Raw genomic sequence first — 25,324 nt, forward strand, 5'->3', positions numbered from 1 at the left:
AAAGCAAATCGCTAATCAATGAAAAAAAGTTTAACACCAAAGCTGTCATGTTGAACTACTGTTAGTCTAACCTGGCATTTGCTGTCATGTGTGCTATCTCAGACTCCAAAAATAGGCCATTAGAAGTTTAATAAAGCTATTTTAGGAACAAAGTTTCATCAAAATACTGCTTTGAAGTGCTTTCTGCTTTAATAGTTACAACTTGAGCACTGTAAAATTCAATCAAAACTAGTAACTAGTGAACCTGTACGAGAAGACATTAAGCATACTAAAGGAAAACAAATTCAACTCATTGCTTAAAGGGACTCTAGCAATATTCACCCCTTTTCTTTAAGAAAGGGTGACCTTTTGAGACAAAAATGTCATTTTCGTTTTCCAGTAACAGCAAAAGCATAAATTTGCTTTCTCCACAGAATTCATCTGGCTCATATAAAGTACACTTTTTTAATACAAGCAGGAGAAACCAGATCTTCTTAGTACTATTAAGTACTTGAAGAAGTAGGTAGGTTTAGAATTTTGAGGATAAGTGTTACCATATTCTAGTTTCAGAACTAAAACTGGATGTCCATGCAAATGGGTGTATTAAATCTCTAACAAATAAGACAAAGCATTGTTAGTGTTTATGCTAAGGCACAAAAGAAACTTCTGCTATATTTGCACACAAGTCTACACACAAACTGCAACCCTGTCTCATGGAAATTATTCCTGTGTGATAATCTCTCATGGTCCCTGTTCTCAAGTAACTTCTATTCAAATATAGCTCTTCCTATAAAAGGTTCAAGAAACATACTAATGTACACAAAACGCAGCTAACCAATGACAATATGCTGCAGAACAGCAGGAGGTAGAGCTCTGCTAGCTGGTTTCTTAAGAAAGGTATGAGATCTTTAATGCTGGCAAATTTGAATCGTCTTCCCCCAAAGGCCAAGACTAGTAAGCTTTCTGGAACACAAAAAGTTCCAGGATGACATAAGGCAGATACACACTGTGCTGTGCTTGAACCTGTGGCCAATTAATCTATGTCTTCTACACCAATGCCATCCAACTACTTCACTATCCCACAGCAAGTCTGTGCAGTGGTCAATCTTAGTTATCTAGAGGCAGAACAGTTTTCATTGCTGCTTAATAAGGTGGCTTTTCTCCTGAAACAGCATCATTCACTATGCTACCCTGTCTCCTCCGCATTCTTCATCTCCCTGAAAAAGCCTCCCCCTGCAAGGGTTCTGGCTACCTTCCCTGCGCGTAAAGTATTTAGCACACCAACTTTTTAATTAGCTTGCTGTTTGTTACACGAGAAGTTTGCTCAAGTTTGTTCAAGGACACTTTAATCCTCTGCCAAAAAAGCTCCAACAAAGCTTCTAGTTTTGAGCATTGCTACCCTAGTTTTTTAGCTGCAAGTCAAGAGGCATTTACAGAGGGGAGAAAGAGGTTCCACATAGAGCAAACTTAGTCTCCCAGTCATTACAGAAAGCTATATTCACATTAGCTTCTGTAGGGTAACAGTGGCAGCAGACTACAAAGGCCAAGGTAATTCTGATGGGACTGTCACAGTGGAGGAAAAGATGAAAGCAGCATTCCAGCATGTATTGGACATCTCATTAGCATATATATGGTCTTATTGCTATCACTCTAGCTCTAAGACTTACCGATAGCCCCTTTAAGAAAGTTGTTTTTTTTTTAAATTAAGCAATTGAGAAGTGAGTATTTTTTAAAGTAATTTTATTTTTTATTGCCAAACAAGATGTTACTTTTGCACAGAAAATATTTTGCTTTTAACATGCTGAATAAGGTAATTCAGCATGTTAACCTAGAACTTCATTTTCTTGCTGAAAGATCAATATACCAAGGTATCCTTATTTATCTGATTCCATTAAGTTTATTCAGTACATATCAGAATTGTTTTTTCTCCTAGTCACATACCTTTTCTGAAGATCTGATTTCTAAGGAGGCTTTTAACCATTACTAAAAGAAGTCTTTAGTAAAGATACATTTTGGTAATGGCTAGTTAATAATCTTTACTAAAGAACTGCCTCAAAAAGTTTAAGAGAATCACACTGCAGTCTGAGACCAGATACAATTTTCAAATAATTCATCTTGAACACCATGGGAAGAATTTTAAAGAACTTTTTCAAGAATCAGTATCTTAAACTCCCCCTTTCGGGATACATATGCTTCCTATACCCCAAGACTTAAAAAGAATGCACCCGTTTGATAACCAAGAGACTTACCAATGAAGGGTCAAGGTAGCTGTGTGTGGCTGACCAGGTCTGTGGGCCAATTAAGCTGTACAATGGGAACTGCTGATGGGGGCTGTATACCGGAGGTAAGTAAAAGGATGTTGTGTAACGCTGCTGTGTGTAGAGGTTCATATCCAGAGGTCTATATCCATTCTTTGGCAAAAATGTGTTTATAGCTATTGCCTTTGCTTTTATCCTTGCCTGCAAAGGAGATTAGATTATTTATTACAGCAGCCTTTCAAATTAAATCAAAATGGTTCAAGCTAGCAGCTCTCAAACTTCTACTGGACACTTGTCAAGTCACTGCATTCTCCTTCAAGGAAGGCAGAAACAACTGAATGCTTCCCTGTTGGCCTGATGGTGGGATGCATGTACCACTGCCAGAAGGGAAGAAAAGGAGAAGTAAATGGCATTGCTCCATTTCAAAGCCCATCTCCAGGTCAAATGACTACTCAGATTGGACCACTTAAATTTGTATTAGAAAACAGCATGAGCCCCAGAATATATATACAACATGCCCAAAAGACACCCCTCCATAAAGCTCTATTTACCTTAATTGGTTTTCCTTGGAAAGTTTTCACTTCTTCTCTAAGGTATCTGTAAGCCTTTAAAAAAGTAATTATAAAATTTGTCAAATATAATTTCAACAAAGGAAACTTAAGTCTTGAGTCTAAGCCTAAACTAAGGCTAATTCTTGAAGTATCTGCTAGTTAGACTATAGAAAACCCTCATATGTAATCTGCATTTGGCAATATTTAAGTTATTGTCAAAGTGCTTCAGTAGCATTAAAACAAGATTAATTTTTACGATCAAAGCATTTCAATGTGTCATACAATATATCAATATTCTTACTACAAAAAAAAAAATACAGCTGTTTGTATACAGCCAGGATATGTGAACAAGATAAAACTCTTACAGGGTTATGTTTAATAGTACTGATAACTGGATATTAGCTAAGGAGAAGCACTACTGGTTTTAGAAGTTTCAGTATTTTTCTTTTAAAATTTTTACATATTTGTAATATACTTTAAAACCCATCAATCCACTCTCATCCCACCCTTGTTTACTGTTATATTCTAAAATGATTCAAAATAGTCTTACCTGCTGTGCATCAGCTTCTGATTCAAACGTGATGAACCAATTGTCATTATAGGCAAACTCACAGTTGATAAACTTAGGCAAATTATCTCCTTTGAAAAGTGCTTCAACCTCCTAAGGAAAGCGGTTTTGATAGGAAGGGAGAGAAAAGAGTGGGAGAAAAAGAAAATGGATGGACAGAAGGAAACATCAATTTGAAGTGCAGAAATCTGAAACTCCAGGTAAGAAAGACAAAAATCCCTTTTGGCCTTACAAAACAGAACTGAGAACTTCAGACACCTGCAGCAGTGTTAGCTGTCTCCAGTCTCCCCACTAACCAGAAATAACTCAAATAAGCATTGTCTAAAGGCCATGTGGCAAGTAGTAGTTGCTTGTTCCTTCATATCCAGGAAGATAAGCTATTTAGGCCATAGAGACACACTTAAATTTGGTGTCAAGTACAGAAAAACGTCTATTTCTCCCCAGTCCCCAGAACTACAGAGCCACGTGAAAACCTGTGCATACCGCATGGGATAGAAACCTGTCCTTCCAGCAGAAACCTACAGATACACTAACTCAAGGGACTACAGATTAACATATTTGAAACAGGGTTTGTTGTCTTGAAAACCATTGCCTAGTTAGTACAGAAGACTTGGACTCTATATTCATTTTAATCCATTTGCATATTATTTGTCACAGAGCTGAGGCATGCATCATCAAAAAGCAATACAACTTGGGAGGCCTTACAAGCATTTTGAAATTCTGCTGCTTAAATAAAGCCTGATCATGCTATGGCAGAAAACTTATCCTATTAGATCTGGCTTGTTAAGTCTAGATTTTCCAGACTGGCAAATTTAAACACAATGTATAAAACACTTCAGATCACCTCTTTTGAGAATAAAGACACCTCAGAACTTTGCTGTCATTAAGCGTTTAAGAGCAATCCCCCAGTACTAATATATCCAACCTGACAAACTAATGACAGCAGAGGAAAAAAAAAAAACCTATCTGTAGTATTAAAAGCTAGGCAGTCTTTGAAATGTTACATTTACAAAGCTAAAACCAGCTGATATTTTGAAGCTACATGTTATGGCATATCTAATTTCTTCCCTCCAATTCCTTTTAGCATTTTGTTTCATGCTCCTGTTTATTAATTAAGGCCACTTTTTGTAGTTAAACCGCAGTACTTTTTATTTTCGTATGAAGACTATCAAAAGCAACTCTCAGAATCTTTATTCTTCCTCGTAAAATTAAAGGGGGAAATAAAATACCTATTCATCATCAAGAACCTTTTTTTAAAATTCCAGATGGTTTAATCCATGGCCCAGTCATTCTTTTTCTAGTCTTTCTGTTAGTCATAGTCCCAGATACAGAGTTGCATTGAATATCTTTCCAAGAATCAAGTTCTCCACTCTTGCTCTCATTCCACAAGCCAGCAGAGATCCTTAGCAACCTGTTGACACCTCTGCCCTCAGCATTATGGAAATATCTGCAAAGTTACATACTTTATCCTAACAAGCTTCAAGGCACAGCAGTGGCATTTTCCATTCTAAGACTTATCTTACCTCATTTTTGTTTGCTATTTATCCAAGGAGCTGAGCGCTAAGTGCATATGGATAAGCCAGAGTCCAAGAATATTATGGTATCTCTACCAAACACAGCATTCCCAGTTTTTCAGCCCTCTGCACAGCTACAGGTTTTACCCACAGTCTTACTGAAGGTAACATGCTTCTAACAAATATATTTATTATCCAAACACAGTCAATAGATGAGGGTTTAGACACATTGCTAGAAACTAACAATGTAGTAAGAAATGTGATATGCTTATTCAAATCTGGAATAAATCTAACTTCCAAATCCTAAGGAAAAAGCATTCTTTACTGAACAATTAAACACTTACTTCAATGGGGGTAGATTCAGGTACTTCACGTAAAATAACAATACAACGATTCTGATTTGGCCTAACTTTTTCTCCCTTCTCATCCACTTGGACTAAAGGCAACGCTAAGAGAGAAAAAAAATACGATTTTTAGCTGTCAGCAATCATTAGTTTTTAATTCTGAAGGCACACAGAGTCATGTTCTTTTTTCACTCTTACTTTAGTAGTAACATGCAATAGCCTTTTCTGAGAATTTAATCATAGAACCCCTGATTGGAAGGGACCTAGAAGATCATCTGGTACAACTTTTCCTGGCAAAAGCACAGTCTAGACAAGATGGCCCAGCACCCTGTCCAGCTGAACCTTAAGTGTCTAATGTTGGGGAATCCACCACTTCCCTGGGGAGATTATTGATTATTTCAGTGGCTGATTGTTCTCACTGTTAAAAGTTTTCCTCGCGTCCCATCAGGATGTCCCCAGGAGTAACTTGCACCTATTACCACTCATCGTAAGGTGCTAGACCTTACACTGTGTTAGTTCATTTTTCCAGACTATCCAGATCTTCCTTCAGGGTTGCTCTCCCTTCCAAAATATCCACTTCCTCACTCTGTTTGGTATCATCAGCAAACTTTATCAGGGTATCCTTGATCTCATCATTCAGATCACTTATGAAGAAATTAAACAGAGTTTGCCCAATATCGATCCCTGAGGGACCCCACTCATTATAGGTTGCCAGCTTAAAAGCAGCTATTTACCACCATCCTCCAGGTACAGCCTGTCAGCCACCTTCCCACCCACTGCACAGACCACAACACATCCATTTCTCTAGGAGGATGATGTGGGAAACCATGTCAAAAGCCTTGAAGAAATCCAGATAGACAATGTCCACTGCTCACCCCAAATCAACCAAGCAGCTAGCTTAGTCATAGAAGGCCATCAGGTTTGTCAAGCACGATTTGTCCTTGGTGACTCCTTGCTGGCTTTTCCCAGTAATGTGCTTCATTTAACTTGTGATAGCACCCAGGAGAATTTGTTCCATAACTTTCCCAGGGACTGAAGTAAGACTGATGGGCCTATAATTTCCTGGATACTCCTTTAAGCCCTCCTTGTGGAGGAGTAACATTAGTCTTCTTCCAGTCTTCTGGGACATCCCCAGTCTCCACAACTTCTCAAAGATTATGGAGAGCAGCCTTACAATGACATCAGCCAGCCCTCATCACCCTCAGGTGATACTGTCACAGCCCACTGATTTGTAGGGGTCAAGCTCCCGTAACGTTCACATATCAACTCTTCCTTCACTGACTGTCTGGGTCTGTTTTTGCATCAACTTGGATTTTTGTTCCTAAGGCTTGAGGCCCAACAGTACTGGTACAAGACAGAGGTCTCTGCCTTTTCAGCATTGTTGGTGACTAATTCACCTCTTTGTTTAATGGCAGGCCAGGATTTTCCTTCTGTTTCTGCTTCTTGTTGACGGACCTGAAGAAGCTTTTCTTGTAGTTTTTGTCATCTCTGGCCAATTTCAATTCAAGTTGAGCTTTTGCTTTTCTAACTGCATCACTGCACACACCCTGGCAATGCCCTCATAGTTCTCAACTGTCATTCATCTGCTTTTCCATCTCTGGTACGTTTCTCTTTTGGTTTTGAGCAGACTCAGAAGCAAACAGTTAAGCCAAGGGGATCTTTTGCTCTGCCCACTTCCCTTACCGTTAAAGGGGATGAACTCTTTTTGTGCTTCCAGAAGAGCATTTCTGAAAAAACTCCCAGCACCTGCTAGCTCCTTTATCCCCCATGGAAGCTTCCCACAGAATCCCTCCCAGCTAAGCTTTGAGCAAGCTGAAGTTGCACTCCTAAAGTCTAAAACCTCTCTTAGTACTAGCCTTCAGTGTGCTCAGCAGGATCCCAAACTCCACAACATTGTGATCACTGCAGCCAGGGCTGTCATTAGCTGAGATATTACAAAGCAGGTTTTCTTGGTTTGTGAGCAGCTAGTCCAGCAGTGCCTCATTCCTGGTCGGCACATCTAACACTTGTATGAGGAAGCAGGCCTCTACGCGTTCCAGGAACTTCATGATTATGTCAGCTGCTGTATTTTCTTCCACTGAATGTCTGGGCAGTTGGAGTCACCCATAAGAACCAGGCTCTGTTGACCTGAAGCCTGCTTAAGTGACCCAAACATTGCTTTGTTGGCTTTATAGTCCTGGTTTGGAGGTCAGTAGCAGGTGCCTACTGTAAGATTCCCCCTTGGAGATGACCCCTCTGATCTTGACCCAAAAGCATTTAATGGGGCTTCTACAATCTCCATAGTGATTTCCATACATTCAAGGTTCTCCTTAACGTAAAGCATGATTTCTCCTTTTCTTTGCCTGTCTTTACAAAACAGCCTAGTGTCCCACCACATCACACAATTTAAGCTCACATTCTCATTTACAGAGATCACTACTCAATACCTCAAATGTGAAGTAGCTTTGACAAAACCGCAGTCCTATAATTGTGATGGTCTACACTGTGAGCTGCTTGCTTAGTGCTTACAGAAAAAGGATAGCATTTTATTGTGATACAGAACAAAAAAAAAGGAAGAGATTGAAACCCCAGATAAGCAGTAACCCAGATACAGCAATAACCAAAACACTTTCTAGCACTGAGGGATTTTTACTTACATCTCAGCACTTCAACAATCAGATCCATATCAGTACTGAGTTTCTTGACATGATCAAGGTTTGCTACTGTCATTATTGGCACATACTGATCACTGTCCATCTGTGATATAAGGTACATGTCACTGGCAAGATTTTCTCTGTCAGGAGAGAAAAAAATAAGAACAAGGAAATGTCACAGATGTAACTTTTGCCAACAAAACTGAGGCAAACAACTCATCACATAGAACGCCGATTGCTACACTATATTTTGTATTCAGCATGTTTACAAACTCCCTAGTCCATTCACTTACTGAAATTTCACTTCCTAGGAAACATGAACATTTTTCTTTTCATTCATGCAACATCTTTCTGGTTCAGGCAGCACATTACCCCCACAAACACATAATACTGTTGGGAGTTTATTACTTCAAATGACCACTGGTTGTAACTGGTTATGCAACAGTATACAAATTAAGAATTGTTCTAGGTTATTAAGACATGTGTTTAAGCTGTTTTTACCCAGACAAGCACTGAGAATAATTAACTAAACTGCTTTGATGGTCTTGCATCAGTCTATACTGCAACATGTGTGATTCAGAGCCCCTTTTTTTTCTTTTTTAAATTGATCCTTTATATTGTAAAGTGATCTACAGATGCACAAAAATCCTACTTTATCAATGCAAATTTTTAAATTATTAGCTTAAAGCTTTACAAAATGGCTTAAGTTACTCAGTTTTAATTTGTAGAAAAACATCAGTAACTCATTAAAATTCACCTGATACATAACTGCTTGTAACTACTCTCACTAGAAAACAATGTATTTGCTAGTTTATGTTTTAGGCCCAGAAGTTTCACATAAGCTTTAACAGTTACATCAATAAGATACTCAAATTTGTGTGTTGCTTTCCCCACTTACTCATCCTTCCCACTCAGTTTTACGTGACAGCTGAGAAGTATATTGACATACATTCCAAGTTAGGTACTGGATTTTGTTAAGTTATCCTCAAGTTTGCTACATTTTGGTATATACATACCTAGATAAACAGAATTCCAGTGTTTTTTTCAGTAATTCTCGTAAGTCTTCCTGACCTTCGGGCTGCAACTGTTCATTCCCACCTAATAATTAAAATACTTAAGTTTAAATTTTGTTATGCTATATTACACACTATTTTAATCAAGCTATTCTGTCTACTGCTGTCTATATAACTAGTAAAAATTTTTCCAATTCAATAAATGTTCATTAGTTCGGCACCCACCAAAATGGCAGAGGGACACTTTTTATTTAAAACAGAAAAAAGACCCATATCTCAGTTTACTTGTTAATCTCTGTTCTCCAAATACATATAAATTTGAAGCAGTTTTATAAAAGCAGCTACAAACACATCTGAAAGTAAACACTGAGACAATTTAGCTCCCATATGTGTCTTCCAGTCTTAGGAAACCAATTTTCAGCTGACTAAACCCTGACTAATGCAACCAATACAGCAAGCGACCAGCGTAATGGAGGCACTTCATACTTCTGGCCTTGCTCTAAATCCCCACCACATTAATCCAGAAAAGTGTTTACAAACCATAGTTATGAAATATCAGCAGATATCCAATCAATTAACAACAGATGTGTGATCACTTAATATCTTGACTAAGAAGGAGACAATGGTTTAAGACGTTAAACGGTTAAAGATCAGAAGTTTACTGTGGCTTTTAGAGATTTGTAAAACACATGACATGTTTCATAAATTAGGGTTTTTTTACAGGGTATTTCACACCAACAACTCCATTCCCTTCAGTAATTTCATCCTTTTCTTCAGTTCTCCTTAACCCTTCTTCCTAAAGCAACTCTTAAGTCCTCCCACTGTTTTGTCCTTCACATGTTCTATTCTGATGTAGATAATGCCAACACCTGAGAAATACACCTAGCCGGTACCACTATTTGTCTTCCCCATCTCCTCTTTCTTCCTTGCCCAAAACCTAGCAAAGACCAAATTTACATGCATTTTTAAAAAATAATAAAAAATAGTCAGATTTCAGAGTTGGGACCACCTATGTCACTATTCATCTAGTGGCATAGATCTGACCTGCTATCCAGCTGCTTTACAATACTATTTGACTCATTAAAAATTAACTGTTTCAGGCACGTAAAGGACACACTGACAAGTTCTAATACTAAACTGCGGAACACTGTTCCCTTCTAGAGAGCTAGGCACCATTAATAGAATTTTCTGTTTGCCAGTTAGTAATTTTTTAATATTCCCCAATAGTACCGTTGAATAGCAGAGTCAAAGAGAACTTTTGGTTTTCAACACAAGCAAGGATGATGCCACAGCTGTGTCTGGTTTCAGTCATCTTGTTTTCCAACTATTATGGATGCTATACTGGTCATTTCAAATACACGTTATAAAATCAGCTAAGCACAATGAACATGGAACAGATGTCTCAAATCTCAAACAGCCAGTACATTTTCCTCTTTCCCATTCCTCATCTCCGTTCAAGTAGTAATCCTACATGCATCTTGCAGGCCTTCTGTCCCCTTCAGTGAAATATAAGCATGGCTGAACCTCTATGTTAGTTTCCAGAAGTTTCTTAAAACATGCCATCTGGTATAGGCTACAGCTACTAACAGTTGCACTGAAAAAAGTTCATGGAAGTTCATTAAAAAAGAATGCAAAGAAATCAAGACTAAACTGTTGCTTATTTTAGCATTTTTAAAAAGTACAAGACTAATCTTCCAACACATTAACATTACTACTTGAGACACAAATGGTATGTGAATTTCACCTCAGTACCTGACCCCGCTAGAAACATGCGGCTTAGGTAGATATCTAAATGTAAATGTCTACACTGGGGACTTGCATTCACAATAACATTTCAGAAAATACTCTGTTATATCCAGAACTTATGATCAATTCTGTGGAGTATCTCATAAGGCCTACACAAAACAGGAGGAGACTGATTTCTAAATATGTCTAAATCTGAGGGCAAAAGAGACAGGATTTTCCAGGGTCTGTTTACAGAACACATACATTGAACAACAAAAGTGGTGGGTTTTTTGGTTGGGTTTTTTTATGGATGCTCACTTTTCAACTCAAAGTATGTTTTCTTTTTTTTTTTTTAATCCAAGTCCAATCAAATATTAGCTTTCCCTTACCTGTCTGGGTAGTTTCGTGCATAGACTCATACTCAGAATGATCAAGAGCCAAAGGGTTCATATCTGCCTGGTCTGACACAGAAACAGCTGGTGACGGCTCCTGCAGCTCTGTCAGCACCGCATTCTGATGCTTTTTGTCGCCATCACCATTGGCATCCAGTCCTGCAGCAGAGATGACACACACTCAAATAAGCATTCCTTCTAATCACAGCAACATTGTAGATAAAACTAAAAAATTGCATGCATTTTTTAAATAGGAAATTAAAATCAAGAAAGTTCTGCACTCAGCTTTACCTTTTACATGAGCAACAGCTAGAAACTTATTCCTACCTTCTTTACAAGAATCTGGAGGTTGGTCAGGTATTTCTTCCCACGTTTTGCTCACGCTACCATCAGTGGCACCGCTTGCTTCCAAATGTAACATATGATTTCCCCAAACCTTTGCATTAGGGTTTAACTCAGAAACCTTGGTTGACTCCTACAAAGAGAAGGATTTTTGATTATGCACTTGGTGGATGCACAGCACATCTGCGCACATATATGTACATTCTCAAATAACAGTATCAGAGGCGAAACTCAAGACTGTATTGTCAAGTTTTTTCACATCCGAATATATTAACTGACTTGCCATCCCATAATTGTTTTAGGTACAGACATGACCGAAATGTGCAGCACAAGATTCATTTCCCTGATTAAGAATCACTAGAAAAGGATGGCCAAGCAAACTACAACAAACTTTCATTCTTTGCTTCTGACAAACTAACTCAACCTGTACTTGGCCCTAGATTTCAGGCAGTTCTCTAACATAACATGTTAGCTTGATGTGGAATGTTATTGTATATGTTTCTGAAAAATAACAAAAAATTTAAGAAAATAAAAACGCACAGGGTTTTTCTCTGGATTTATATAAACATTTAACAGTTTTAAGGAAGCATTACAGAAAAATGAAAGCAATGAGATGTGAATGACAACTTCCATCATTACTTCAAGAAAAGAAAAATAGAACACTAATGAAAATTTAGATCCATTTTCCCCTAGGTAGGACAAAAAGAATGAATTACCAGATGCAGTTAAATCATATCTTAGGCCAACCTCCTTTAACCTGGATTAGAAATGGGCACATTTAACAGTAATATACTGTTATACATAACCATTACATACATGGTTATATTTGTACTTCAGAGATTGCTCTCTGCAGTGCCAGCACCTACAATACTTTCTTGATAGCAGCATGAGACTGTTTTCTCTTGTTTTGTTAATGTTTGAGCAAAATGCATTAAGATATTCCATACCCAGAGTATCTTTGGTAAATTTTACTATGAAGATTATAATGGGAAAGAGTATTGCTCAAAATAACACATACTAAAAAAGTTCATTAAAATTTGTTTTATGAATTTAAGGAACATTATAGAGCTTAAGACAGGCACTTCAAAACTTCATGAAGCTTTAATTATTCTGAAACACATGCACTCAAATAGTCATTATCATAGTGTATAGAAAACACTATGTTTTCTATATGTCTATATCCAGAAGGTAAAAAGATCTAAAGAATCTCAACTTAAGCACATCTACAGAATGACTGAGAAAAGGCATGAAAAGTAGTAGTGTTCAACTGCTTGAATAATAAGGATTCAAAGATGACAAGTTTGATCAGTTTCCATTTTTAATACAAAAGTTCCCCCCCCAGGAGATAAACTTAAGACTCTAGTACGATCCACTGCCAGGACTGCAACTGCTGGGCAAGGTAAGAGCAGCTGTGTAACAGAGTACTGTGGAGAGCAATGGTTCTGCTCAGCAGGGAAGAGTAGCAGCAGCTACCACAGGTCACCTTTTGTTTCTTTCTTACCCCAGCCAGCCAAGATCCAGTCTAACTCAATTCCTCATGCTCCTCCTGCAGCCACTGCTTTCTACAGCACTTCAGAAGATCACCTCCTGAAGCAAGCAAAAGGTTTCCTAATTGCTACAAAACAAGAACTTTAAGCTTTCAGGAAATCCACAGACATTTCTTCCTATTTGAAGGTAAAGAGTACTATTACCAGTCTGTAGAAAGTTTCCCTTCCACATACTTAGGCATTCATCTCAAGCTCATCCAGAATTGAGGACGTGCAATCAAGATACTTTGCCCAACATTTGAACATGCACGCAAGGTAAATAGAACAAAAAAAAAAAAAAAAAAAAAGAAAAAATAATAATCAATATCCAGCAACATCCTGAACCACTACGTGTTGTATAGCATTCAGTTTTGCAAAGGAAAGAGTGGTCAGCTTCAAGACAAGTTAACACATTAAATATAGCTACCTAATAAAACCAGTTTGACTTGCCTTAATTCCTAGCTTCAGCTTTAAGCTTTAACATCAAATCACTTTTGCAGAATACTTACAAGTTTGTCTTTATCTCGCCATCCCGAAGTACCAATATTTTCTGGTGTTAGCAGCTGATATGGGTATCTTCTCACTGAGTACAAAGTACCTGTCAAGTCTTCAGGTCCATTCTGGAAGTTTTCACTAACTATACACAGCCTGTCATTCTTTACAGTATCGTTAGAAATCGCATTATTCCATAGAAAGCCCATCAGATATTCACCATTGCCAGCAGTAACGGTGCCAGAAAACAGCTGTTTTGTCCAATCAGTATTGTCAGTATGAAGACTGATAAAATGTGACCACATTTCAACTTGGGGATTTTGTCTGTCCAGTTCATAGGAGTGCTCTTGGTCACTCAACGCATCTTCCATCAGATCTAATATACACTGCTCACTGCCTTGCTGAAACCCTGCGGCACCAGGAGAGGCACTGTGTATTTCATAGGAAGGAGTAGCAGCATATTTGTCTACCTGCTTTGGGTCAACAAAGACTCCAAGCTCTTTGTTTGAGAAAGTCTTGTGATCTGACTGCATCTGTTCCCAACTTGTGGTCAAGTCATTCATTTCAGTATTTAATAAGTAACTGGTGTTTTTCAGTTCAGCAGTCTTGGTCTCTAACTGCTTTAAATCCCCTGTAGTAAAAGCTTCTAGCTTCCCAGTTGACATATCAAAACCAGTAAGGTTCTCCTCCTCTGAGTGGATGCTGACACACTCTTTTACTTCATCATCCTGCAGATTACGCTCATTAACACCACACACTCTTTCTTCACAAATTCCTGATCCTACTTCAGTAAAAGGCCCAACAGAAACTTGGGTGTTCCCGACCTCTGGCTCTGGACTGGCACAGTGACATAACTCAGGCTCTTCTACTGGTTTATCATGCACATGAGAATATAGATTTTGACACAATGAAGGTAAACAATTGTGGGCTTTATGTAAGAGATTACTGGCATTTTCCAGATTTTTAGTGTCATCTACCAATTTTACACAGTTGTCCAAAGCTGCAGGTACAGCAGAGTTAGAGTAAGCATTCTGATCATGAGTCAAGACTTCACTGCAATTTAAGAGGCTTTTACCATGATGAACAATGTCAGCATCCAAATTCTGGTTTACATTTTCTGCCTTGTTATCAATTGTCTCATTTAGGTGAGCTTCAAATTTTGTCTGTTTTACAGATTCTATTACATCCCCAGCTATTTTGGCTGGGTCAGTTCCTGCATTCCACTGATGTGCCACTGTGTGGAGGGAACATGCACCCTGCTGCTCATCCTGTCTACAGTTCATGTCCACTTTACTCATATCCTCATGTTCCACAGACACAGAAGAGATGCTGGATTTGTTATCTGAATTTGAATAACTGCATATTTCTTCTTTATTCCCTGGTGACTCTTGTGAAATCCCAGATTCTAGGCTGTTTTTCTTTAAGAACATTTCATCTGCACTTGTGTGATGTAATTCATGAGATGTCAAAGTGTCATCGCTTACCCATGATGGAGTTCTGCTCAAGCTACCAGCTTCTTCAAGCATGTTTTTTAGCTCAACGATATTCACACAGACATCTTCCTCCATGCCACTGTGGTTTGTACCTTCAGCTGATGTCTTGTTTTCAGAGCAACTCTTAATTTGAAAATCAGAAGCTTCTCCCAAGTTTTTGTGCATTTCAGTCCTACTCAAAGCTTCACAGCTACGCAAAACTGTACCTGTGCATTTCTCTTTATCTTTCAAGATTTCTTCCAAAACCCTGTGGTGTTCACTACAGTCAGGTACAAACATTTGGCTATCGCCGTATGTTCTTTGAAATGTTCTCTTTTCCACATTTGAGTTTACTTCACTTTCTGGCTTTAGGAAGTCACTGCCTTCAGCAAGTTTTTCTGCATGTTGACTCACCAAAAAAGAATCATTGTCCATTTCACGTAACTCTAACAATAACTTAAAGTTACCCCTTGTGTTCTCTGCCACCTGTTTAGTATTTATTTCCCTTACAACACTCAATGGATGCCTACTTAAATCGAATGGTACAGTCTCAGAATCATGACTTCCCTCATTTTTTTCTGAATTACATTCTCCAGTGTTTATCAAGACACTGAAAATACAATCACTGTGTTTCATGTTCTCTGAATCGGGGCTGTATCTGTTCTCTTCAGCAGCATCTGCAGATTTTACAGAATCACTAGCTGTATGGGGCGATTCATACCAACTGACAGCATCATCTACAGCACATACCACCTCTTGTTGATTCTCAGGGACAACTTCATCATATACTTTCGCTTTTAAGCCATCTGTTACTGTATTGTCAGTACTTAACATATGCACCTGACATCTGTTAGCCAGTAAGTTATCGTAAGAAGACTGGGTATCTATGCTACAATATTCCTTTGTTTCCTTTTTCTGCATGTTTGACCTATCCTTTTTTTTAAACTCAAACAGTTCTTTCTGCAAATTAAGCTTAGCTTCCACTTGTGCCGACTGCTGCATTGGAAATTCCTCCCCAGTGTCTAGAGGTCGTGCCATGCTGCACATTCCTTCATCAGTAACAGCTGAGTTATCTATGTCTGCTGCAGTCTCTCCATGCACAGTAGCTGGCACCTCTTCATCCCCTTTCAGATCTTCAGCATCTACAACACAAATACTGTAAAACTCCCTATCTTTTCTATTCTGTCTGTTGTCTACATCAAGATAGGAAAATGTTGGAGACCTCTCTCCATATGAATTTGAACCTTTTTGCAGGCTGTCACTCGTGCTGTCTTCAGCATTTGCTGTTACTTCATTCTGCCTTGAATGGTCACATGTAACTGCATGACCCTCCAGAAAATTTCTATTTAAGGAAATTTCACTCTGTAAGCCTTTGTCTAGGATATCTGGTACATGTGAAGTAGAAATATGATCAAACAAGCAATGTTCTTCTGCAGCTACATTTTCATTAATATTACTGTCAATATTTTCTATATTGTTCATGTACTGACCATTATTACTAGATTTTTTAGGTGCTCTTTTTTTAAAAAACTTGTCTTTATTGTCTTCACTTTTCTGCAGATTTCTGTATGTACCAGAGACCTTCAGGAGGCGACTAAAGGAATTAAAGAAGCTAAAAGGTCTGTCATACGTTCTCCTAGAGCTCTCACGAGGAGTATTCTCCATGGTTTTGTATGACTGATATTTTGCTTTTCTATCCCAGAACCCAGATTTAGAATTTGATGCTGCGCAATCATCACTACAAACGCATTGAATGCTGACCATCGCAGCTGCCCCATTAACTGTCCTTCCCACTGTACGCAGATCCTGGCTTTCCACAGTTCCTAAAATTGAAGATAAAGTTTTACTTATCCTTGACTCTGGTGCTTCCTCTTCCACAGATTTTTGCAACAAGCTGGTTTTCTCCTCATTCGTGCTGTTACTCAATTCTTTACTGAAGCAGCAGCCCATGGTTAATAAGTAGCGTCAGAGGAGTCTTCTCATTGCAAATCACCTTCCTCTGTACACTAAACTAACTTTCTACTGCTACTGAGGAAACAAGCCAACACCCAGCTGCCAAAAATAGCACACTTTAAAACCATACAGGGGTTCATATGTCATTGCCACTCAAAGTCCAAATCCCAGTTGCTGAGCCATGTTTTAGTATTTCATCATATGCACTGTAATATTCAAGCCAAATAGTTCTCCTAATGAGATTACAGTCTGTTTACAAGTATTACCAAGTCTTACGAACTTCCACTGTTCCATTTCCTGAAGAGTTTCCTTCATCCAAATCATTAAAATGCTTAAATGACATCTTTCACAATGTCCATATCTGCCAAAAACCTGCTTGCCTTCATGTTTAATACAACGCCTCCTTTCTGTACAAGGATAAATGCATTCTGGCTTCACACGTTTAAATCTGATTTTAAGACTAAACCAGTGGAAGCTATTAGATCAAAGACATTTTGGACAATTTTCTCCTTTTCCTCCCTTCCCCCAGAGCTGAACCTCTAGCAAGATTACTTCTTTAGGAAAAGCAGGCTAAAGATAGATAAGACCTCATGTATTCCATTGAGGAGACATTGTACGTTATCAGTAGCTAATTCTGTTCCAAGCCCTTTTTTTTGTTTGTTATCTGCACACAAGAAAATACATAATCCTTCATTGATTACAGCACTGGAAGGGGCCTGAAGATCATCTAGCCATCTTAGGGTACTGTGGCAGGATTAATTATACTTAAGCACCAAAAAAGTATATATTCTTTTATAAAAAAACTTAAGACAAATTTAAAAGGTGATTTGACTAAACGCTACTTCTTCCAAAAGTCTGTCTCCAGTGTAAGTCTTCTTTGTTGTACATAGGCAGACTTCTTTCTGACCTTAGGACAGCTAGAACATCTTTATACACATGTATTTACATACTGAAAGACTTCTACTACTAAGTCCCTTTACTTGCTAAAAAAAAGTGTTTGTTTTTTCAAAAATGAAAACCCAATAAAAGAAGCTGAAAACACCTAGCAATCTTTTCTGCTCTAAACAGATGTTCTTCTTTGCCTTTACATAACCTTACATCACTCAGACCTCCTCAAATCCATTCCTCTCATTTCAAATTTGGACCCCATCCTTCAGAGAGCTTGCAGACTGTACCACTACAGCACCACTCTACTCTGTTACTTAAAAGGTATTGAAAACACAGAAGAAAGTAAAACAAGACAGACCCTTAAACTCTATTTCAAATGTTCTTTCAGCTATACATTGAACTCAAGTATTATTTTTCAATTGGTTGTGCACTTTATGGCTAGTTTAATAAAGATGTACTTGAACTACAGCTTTAAGTTAACTAGAAAGAAATCTATTTTATTTTCTACTGTACCCACTTGCAGGGTAAAGGCTGCTTAATACACAGAGATCCATGCTATAATACTCTACTACCCTTACTTTTTTTGGCATGATTGTCATTGTGACTTATTTTACAGCTGCTTTCATGGCAAGTCACATAGCCTATATAAGGCTTAAGAAATGACTCAGTCTCATTTATGTTGTCTATATGGTCTCAGTCACCACCACACTGCAAGATTTCTGCTTTGTTTCCGAAGTTCCAAGAAAAAAAATATCCATCTTTACCAGAGAAGCCCACAGTCACTTTCTCATTTCCATCTCCTTCTCTTCCTTTAATTCTGACCAAAAATACAGAAAATTTACTACTATAAACATAGAAATAAATCAAGCATCAGTTCCTCTTTTACTCATTCTATCTTGTTGGTAAATTAAGTTGACATCTGTTTAGAGTAACAAAAGAGAAGCAAGCATTTTTTGTTTCCTGTTGTCATCTGAAGACTGAGAAAAACCCAAATGCTGCTGCACTGAACCACAGTAAGCAGAATCAAGCTGCATTAAAATCAGGTAGAAAATAAAAAAAGCTCTTGCTATCCCTAATTGTTTGCAATCTTATAATAGCTTGCAACTACAAGGTAGTACTGAGCAAGTGCATAATCACTCTAGAAATTCAAATGTTTCACTTTAGTCTGCACTGCAGCCACTATGAACTGCTCCTGCAGTAACAGTGGAGTTCCCATGTAACAGCAGAGACTGGAAGTGAATCTCTTCCATATACAGCATGAAATGCTTCTGTTCTCTTCTCTGAAGCTTTTACAATGGATTAGAATATTTGAGTCATTCCTTACCCTACTTCTCTTCATAAACACTTGTAACACACAAAAGAGCAAAGCTCTAATGTAGTTGCCAATGCAGCTTTTTCTCCCCAGACAAGTATTCTGCTCATAGGACAAATGAAACAAAAAATTAACGTGCTTTAGATTCTTAAACACAGGTTGCCATATATTTAAATGCCATAGGCAGACTCAGAGTTGTATATGTGAAAAAAACATATTGGCTAACTTTCAGGGGAAACCTATCCACCGCTAATCCTCTGACCATAAAGAAAGGTTGCTGAATTAGCTAGGGACACATCCCCTCCACAGCAAATCTGCTTTGAAACTGCATAGTATAAGAGGAAGACTACCCTGCCCCCCCACCCCTCATCTTATCCAATAAGTGAAGCCTCAAAGCACCTCCAGATACATTGCTCTTAAGAATCGGAAGTCTGATGCATCATTGCTGCCATCTGCTGCATTTTTTTTTAATTCTCCAGGGGGACAAAGTTACTCAACATGCTTAGATCCAGACTTAAAGCTAAGCCAAGTCACTCCTCTCTTCAGCATTCCCTGGAACCAAGATCAGGGAATGGGGAGGGAGTTACTTATAATAGTTTTTTTTAAACAAATGCCATGAGCAAACAATTCAACTGTTTTTAATGTCAGCATAAAGTCACAGTATTACTTGCAAAGTTTACAACTATTCAGAAAACTCCATCATTGGGTAAACAAATAGTAATGGTTAAATAACAGAGGGGAAAAAATCATGCTAACTATGTGCTTTCTAGAGGGGAACAAAGTGCTTTTAAGAGACAGACCAGGGCAAAGTCCACTTTTTCAGTGCTCTAACAAGCACTTTGCTATCAACTAATAGGGAGAAAAATGGGTGAAGTGGTTCAGGCAAGCCAACTTCCAGTTTTCCCATAACCTTATGTGCAAAGGCACATTTTGTACTTGCTCCCCTGGTTTTATCTAAGAGTTCCAGGGATAACTTCTATTTTTAGCACCTATAGTGCACATTCACAAAGTTACATTTCTCAATACTGGTTATTGTGGGATCACCATTAAAAACAGCAACATAAATTTATGCTACATTACCCAAGGCTGGCTGGTTAACTTACAAGGTTCAGTAAGACTTAAAAGCCTTCTGGCTAAGCTAAACACCACCACCAGAATTGAAAAGCACTTTACCAGAATTTCTGCTTTGCCACTTCAGTGCCCAGCTCAGCTGGGGGTGAGTTTTGTTTATTTTGTTAGGTTTTTTCCTTTATAGGTATATTTCTCATCTACTCAAAGCCTAAATAGGTTTTCCCTCTCCATGAGGGAAAAAAGAACTGCTCTGAAGCAGAAGCTGCACTTTCGTAATGTGAACAATTTTAATAAGCGTTTTAATCCTATGTTCTGCACACACCTACACAGAAGACAAGAAGTCAACAAGCTTATTAATAGGAATATACCTACCTAGCTACTTTCATTTCTACACGTCCCTAATTCTTGTCAAGGAATATGGGTTTATCCCATATACAGTCTTACATACTTAAGTTTTAAAATACAGTCTAGCTTTAAAGTCCTTACAACCTTCAGAAATCTAACTTCATCTATACTTTTTCTATGATGATGCAACTGTAACCAGTTCTGAAGAAAGCAATTATCCTGTATTCCTAGGCCATACTTGATGTCATGCCCACCTCCAGCTGAGGGAGAAGAGCAGCATCACAACAGACATCATTCATTACTGCAAGGTTTTTGGAAACTAATCAGATTGCTTAATTTTCCCTCCAAAATATCAAGGTTAAATTGTTAAAGAGTTTAAATACACATTTGACACATTAAACCAATTAAACATTAGCATTACAAGCCATCAGGTGCAGAACTATTCAGCACTTCTCTTATGGTCTAAATCTACAATAATGTGACAGAAAGAGCAAACACTGACAAGTATCGATCCTTTACATGATGCTGACACCATACATGTTCAATTTAAGATCTAATCCTCCCATCTCTTCTTTAAAGCTGTTCATGATCTCAGAATTATTAAATATCACCTACTTGTTACACAAACTGCTACTTAGCTCTTAATTGGCACATACTGTGTATTGTCAAATGATCTGAGGATCATATGCTATACCAGACTTTCACTGAACTGTTACACAGGGTCCTATATTAAACTAGTAAATGTAACTTCCTCAGTCCCTTTTTATTCTGAAGCTTATTCTTGAATGGGTTATAAAAGGGGGTTTGAACAACAACCCAGAAGCTCTAAGCCCTAGCCATCCTTCCATATTACCTCCTACGAAAAACATTTTAGGAAGTACAATTAAGTCCCATCTTAAGTTTTCTGACTTGCTAGCTACTTTTCTTGCGCTTAGAATCAACAATACGATTGAATGTATATTACAGCACCCATAAGCATTGACAAAAGCCAGCACATGACATCAGTTTGAATTCCCATTAACAGAAGCCCATGGCAGCACCCAATAATTATTCACCTAGGAAGAGATTTAACTAGGGCAATGCTTATACTGCAATCAGACAGCAAGTTCGAACGACACCACAGCAATATCTTCCACTAGAACATACCAACGTTTGCAGAACCTGTTGCCACTTGATGACAAGACTCCCTTCTAAAGTTCACCTCAAATTTCCAGATCAGGTCTTCGATTCAGCTAATCAAGGAAAGAAAATTCTTTTGCCCTTGGAAAGTGCTCCAAGACACCAAACGTGGGCATGGCAGGGGAAGAGTTTAGGACCAGTAAGTAAGGAAAAAGATCATGCCTTTAGCACTAAAGGTTAGTTAAGTCCTGTCTGGCAGAGACAGGTCATATAAACTACCTCCACCATGGCATTTGGGTCTTGGCCTCTTCCCTCCAACAATAACCTCAAGTTTCTAGCAGCACAGCGTTACTGATAGAAAAGGAAAGAGAGGAGAGTGTCAAAAGGGAATGAAACATTTCTTTAATACTGACTTTCCTGGGTCCAGTCTGAAAAGGGCTTTCTTGGAAAGAACAGCTGTCATCAGGATACAAAAAAAATAGGTAAATATCCAATTACAAACAATACCTGAAGTGACAAAGCCCACCCCTCTAGGTTAAAAAGAAAGCCAGAAAACCCAACAAATATTTAACTCCCAAATTTATCAAAGCTAAGAATTTCCTTATATACTCTAAATCATATACTTCCAATTTGCATGTGTAAGCACTTTATGAGGATCCTCAAGTTGACAATTTCCCTCAATGGACTTGCATACTAAACTACTAACATTCTGCTGTTAAATACTACTAATATCAGCCATTCAAGAGGAACTGTTGTTGGAAGTGAACCATACTAGGCTTGCAATCAATCTACATTAGGCATTAAACAGCATATAGTTCCATAGCTACTTCAAAGCAGAAGAAATCGCTTTGCCTCCTTCACCACAAGGTTAAGCCTTTTAAAACTATTAGTAAATAAATGACCTCTATATCATTAACATAAGCAGTCCTGGAAAGTGATTTCTGAAGGGTTCCACCACAATATCAAAACTTTCATTTTAATTCAGTGACTACTGAGTTCAACATTACTGACAGCAGAACATGTGTTAAGTTTTATTTCTGCCACAGAAAATAGACTATTTGCATGATTTATTTATTGTTAGTATTAAAAAAAGATGTAACAAAAATAATTCTGTAGCTATTACATGTGGTAAGACTAGCATACAGGGAGTTATTTTTCCAGGATCTATAGAGGTGTATCAAAATTTCCAGCAGACATTCTACAACCTTCCTCTTGAACTGCCACAACAGCAATCAGACTAGGTATCACCAGTTTCTAGAACAGCACAGCCAAAATAGCTAGGGAATGTAATTCAGCAAATTTCTTTTACGTTCACAAGATTACATTCCTATAAATCGCACTAGATACCACGGTAGTATGGCCCCATACCAAATATACATAAAACCAGGGATCACCACAGACATGAATCTATACCTTTATGCAGTCTAGCCCTCTGATCTCAAAGTAATTAAGACACAGAAGGAACAGCAGGTGATTTTCAGAACCTGAAGCACATACTTGCTAAATGCAATTGAGTCAGGACTTCAGAAGTTTTTCTCATGCCTATCACATTTTTGCAAAGATGAAATTGTCTCAGTGATTTTAGTTTTCTAACTTCTTCCTGTACTTCGTGAAGCTTTTCCTCAAACTATAGCCTTGTCCCCAAAATTTGCAAGTGAAGTCCTGAAGCCCTGGCAAAATACACTCATGTAAGCATGTAATTATGGAAGAGACCATCTTGAAAACACCACTTTTAACAGCATGTATTGCTGATGATTCTTATACAAGAAAATTACCTTCTGGTGCTGTGAATACAAGACTATGTTATTGGTATAACTTTAAAAAGCTTAATAAACTACAGGTCTCATCTTTCTGGAATATTTAGCAAAAGAAAAGTTTTAGTCTCAAAATAATTAGTTATTTTAAATGTGTCACTATAGCACTATGGACACATTCCAAGATATCTAAATTGATGTTAGTCTCCTCTACTGAGGAAAAGAGCAGGCAGGTTTTCTGAAATTGAATGAAATAGTTACTCCCTTTCTCCAAATAAATATGAAAGAACAGAAACTAAGATTTAGATCTAACTTTATATGTAGTTTCATAAAAATTCTAGTATGCCAGATTAAAAGAACTAGCCATGTGAAGACTAACCAAACCACCTTTAATACTAATGCACCTATTGAAAGTACACTGACAGTTCAAAGATTTTGAAGCAAATCTACAAAAGCCTCTCGCTCAGGCTTACATGCTGGTTTCTTGGCATTACTGCTCTGAGTACAGTAAAAAAACAAGAGTCACAAAAGCTCAACTTCCAAAAGCATGGCCCAATAGCGGGTTCAACTTTCTCCTCTACTGTTAAACAGACAAAATTCACACCTGAAAGGTGAAACAGAGCAGAAAAGACGACAGGATTTAAAAAAAACGGGGTGGGGGTGGGGGGACGGGACAACAAAGAAACCCCACTAGCTTATTTAACAGAAAAACACATGTCTAGAGTGTTTTCCAAAATGCTCCTTCGCGCTTGCTCTGAGGTAAGTTGAAGCAGCAAGCATCTGCTGCTTAGTATAGCATAGGCTAAACGCCTAGCAGAACATACACTAAAACCAAACCCTTCAATATGTCCCAAGAGGAAATATTCCTCCCAATAAACAGTTTCAAAGATGAAAACATGATGTTACAGCTTACACACAAAGTATTCAGTCTTCTTGAAGACTTATGTAACGTCTACTGCAACACAGATACATATACACACAGTAACAGCTATTGTATGATCTGCCAAAAGCATCCCATAAAGCAACTTACTGGATCCTGCACAGGAGCACAAAAGCAGCAGCACGTGTGCCATTTGGCAGAACTGACTGAGCAAAACTCCTGCTACAGAATCCAATTTCCTATTTGTATGGGTTTGTACTTTTTTCAGTTGTAGATACATGCCAAGTGCACTTCCTGCATTTTCCTCACATGTGAATCTGGGAGCTAGAACGTAATGCAAGCTTGGTAGTACAATTTCTGCAGTCTAAAAAGCCCTTTACCTTAAATGAGTGCAAACTCTTGTAACCTGCAGTTTGTTTAAATCTCCTGTACGGCTGAAGAAATGTTAAGTCGAGGCTTCTACTCGGTATGGAGAATTAGCCACCTTCAACTGCTCTGGCTCTAGCATTTAAGTTGCAATGCTATCAGCCAACTTCTAAAACGTTCTGAGATAAAATTTTTGATTAAGACATAGTAAATAAACTGTTTCATGCAACACTTACACCAGGGGAATATGTAATACTCACTAGATGAGAACCGTCTTTAACTTCTTGTACTTGCTGCACCTGCGGTTCAGCCACAACTTTAGTGTCCTGATCAGAAGTCATGAGCTGTCTGCTTTTTGGCTGCTCAGAGAGAACTTTACCAGTCACCTTTGTAAGCTGTGGAAATAGGAAGAGAAAAGATTCTGTAAGTGGTTGTTGAAATTCCTGAGAACCCACAGCCATTCCAGATGTGCCATGTGATTCAGACCAATGGTCCAAAGAGCTACCACACAACATGGTCAAGATCACACATTCAGAGAAAACGTTACAGTGGAAGGCAAGGATAAAGCAATCTTGCAGATACACTCAGTTCCTAGTCACTGTCTGCCTTCGTGCAGATGAACACTTGCCACAGCACTGGGCAGGGAAATTCCAATGGGAAAGTTTCACTTGATTCTCATCTTAATTATTCAGATTGGTTTTCAAACCATGACTTCTTCATACCACCTGATGGACTTACTTAACTTACTAAAAAGCATTTAGGCACAAACCAACATTTGTCTTCTACTCTGACAGTCACTGAATCTTTGCAAGTTTTAAGAAGCATGT

General features: G+C 38.1%; 1 protein-coding gene across 6 annotated transcripts in view; it reads right to left on the minus strand.

Moving 5' to 3' along the window:
* LARP4B (La ribonucleoprotein 4B) overlaps positions 1-25,324 on the minus strand; it is a 70,823-nt gene that overhangs the window by 26,957 nt on the left and 18,542 nt on the right. For 4 of the 6 annotated variants that reach the window (XM_080385095.1, XM_080385097.1, XM_080385096.1 and 1 more), the window contains exons 1-9: positions 13,355-19,674; positions 11,305-11,452; positions 10,975-11,136; positions 8,864-8,945; positions 7,851-7,987; positions 5,215-5,318; positions 3,339-3,449; positions 2,789-2,842; positions 2,229-2,438 (exon numbers count right to left, since the gene is read on the minus strand). In XM_080385095.1, the coding sequence (XP_080241221.1) occupies positions 2,229-2,438; positions 2,789-2,842; positions 3,339-3,449; positions 5,215-5,318; positions 7,851-7,987; positions 8,864-8,945; positions 10,975-11,136; positions 11,305-11,452; positions 13,355-16,759 (4,413 nt within the window). In that variant the 5' untranslated portion in view covers positions 16,760-19,674. Of the gene's footprint in view, positions 1-2,228; positions 2,439-2,788; positions 2,843-3,338; positions 3,450-5,214; positions 5,319-7,850; positions 7,988-8,863; positions 8,946-10,974; positions 11,137-11,304; positions 11,453-13,354; positions 19,675-24,757; positions 24,893-25,324 lie in introns of those variants that run through there. The other 2 variants (XM_080385098.1, XM_080385099.1) reach the window with 1 other exon arrangement.

This window comes from Falco punctatus, assembly GCF_963210335.1.
Source record: "Falco punctatus genome assembly, chromosome: 4".
Classification (NCBI taxonomy): domain Eukaryota; kingdom Metazoa; phylum Chordata; class Aves; order Falconiformes; family Falconidae; genus Falco; species Falco punctatus.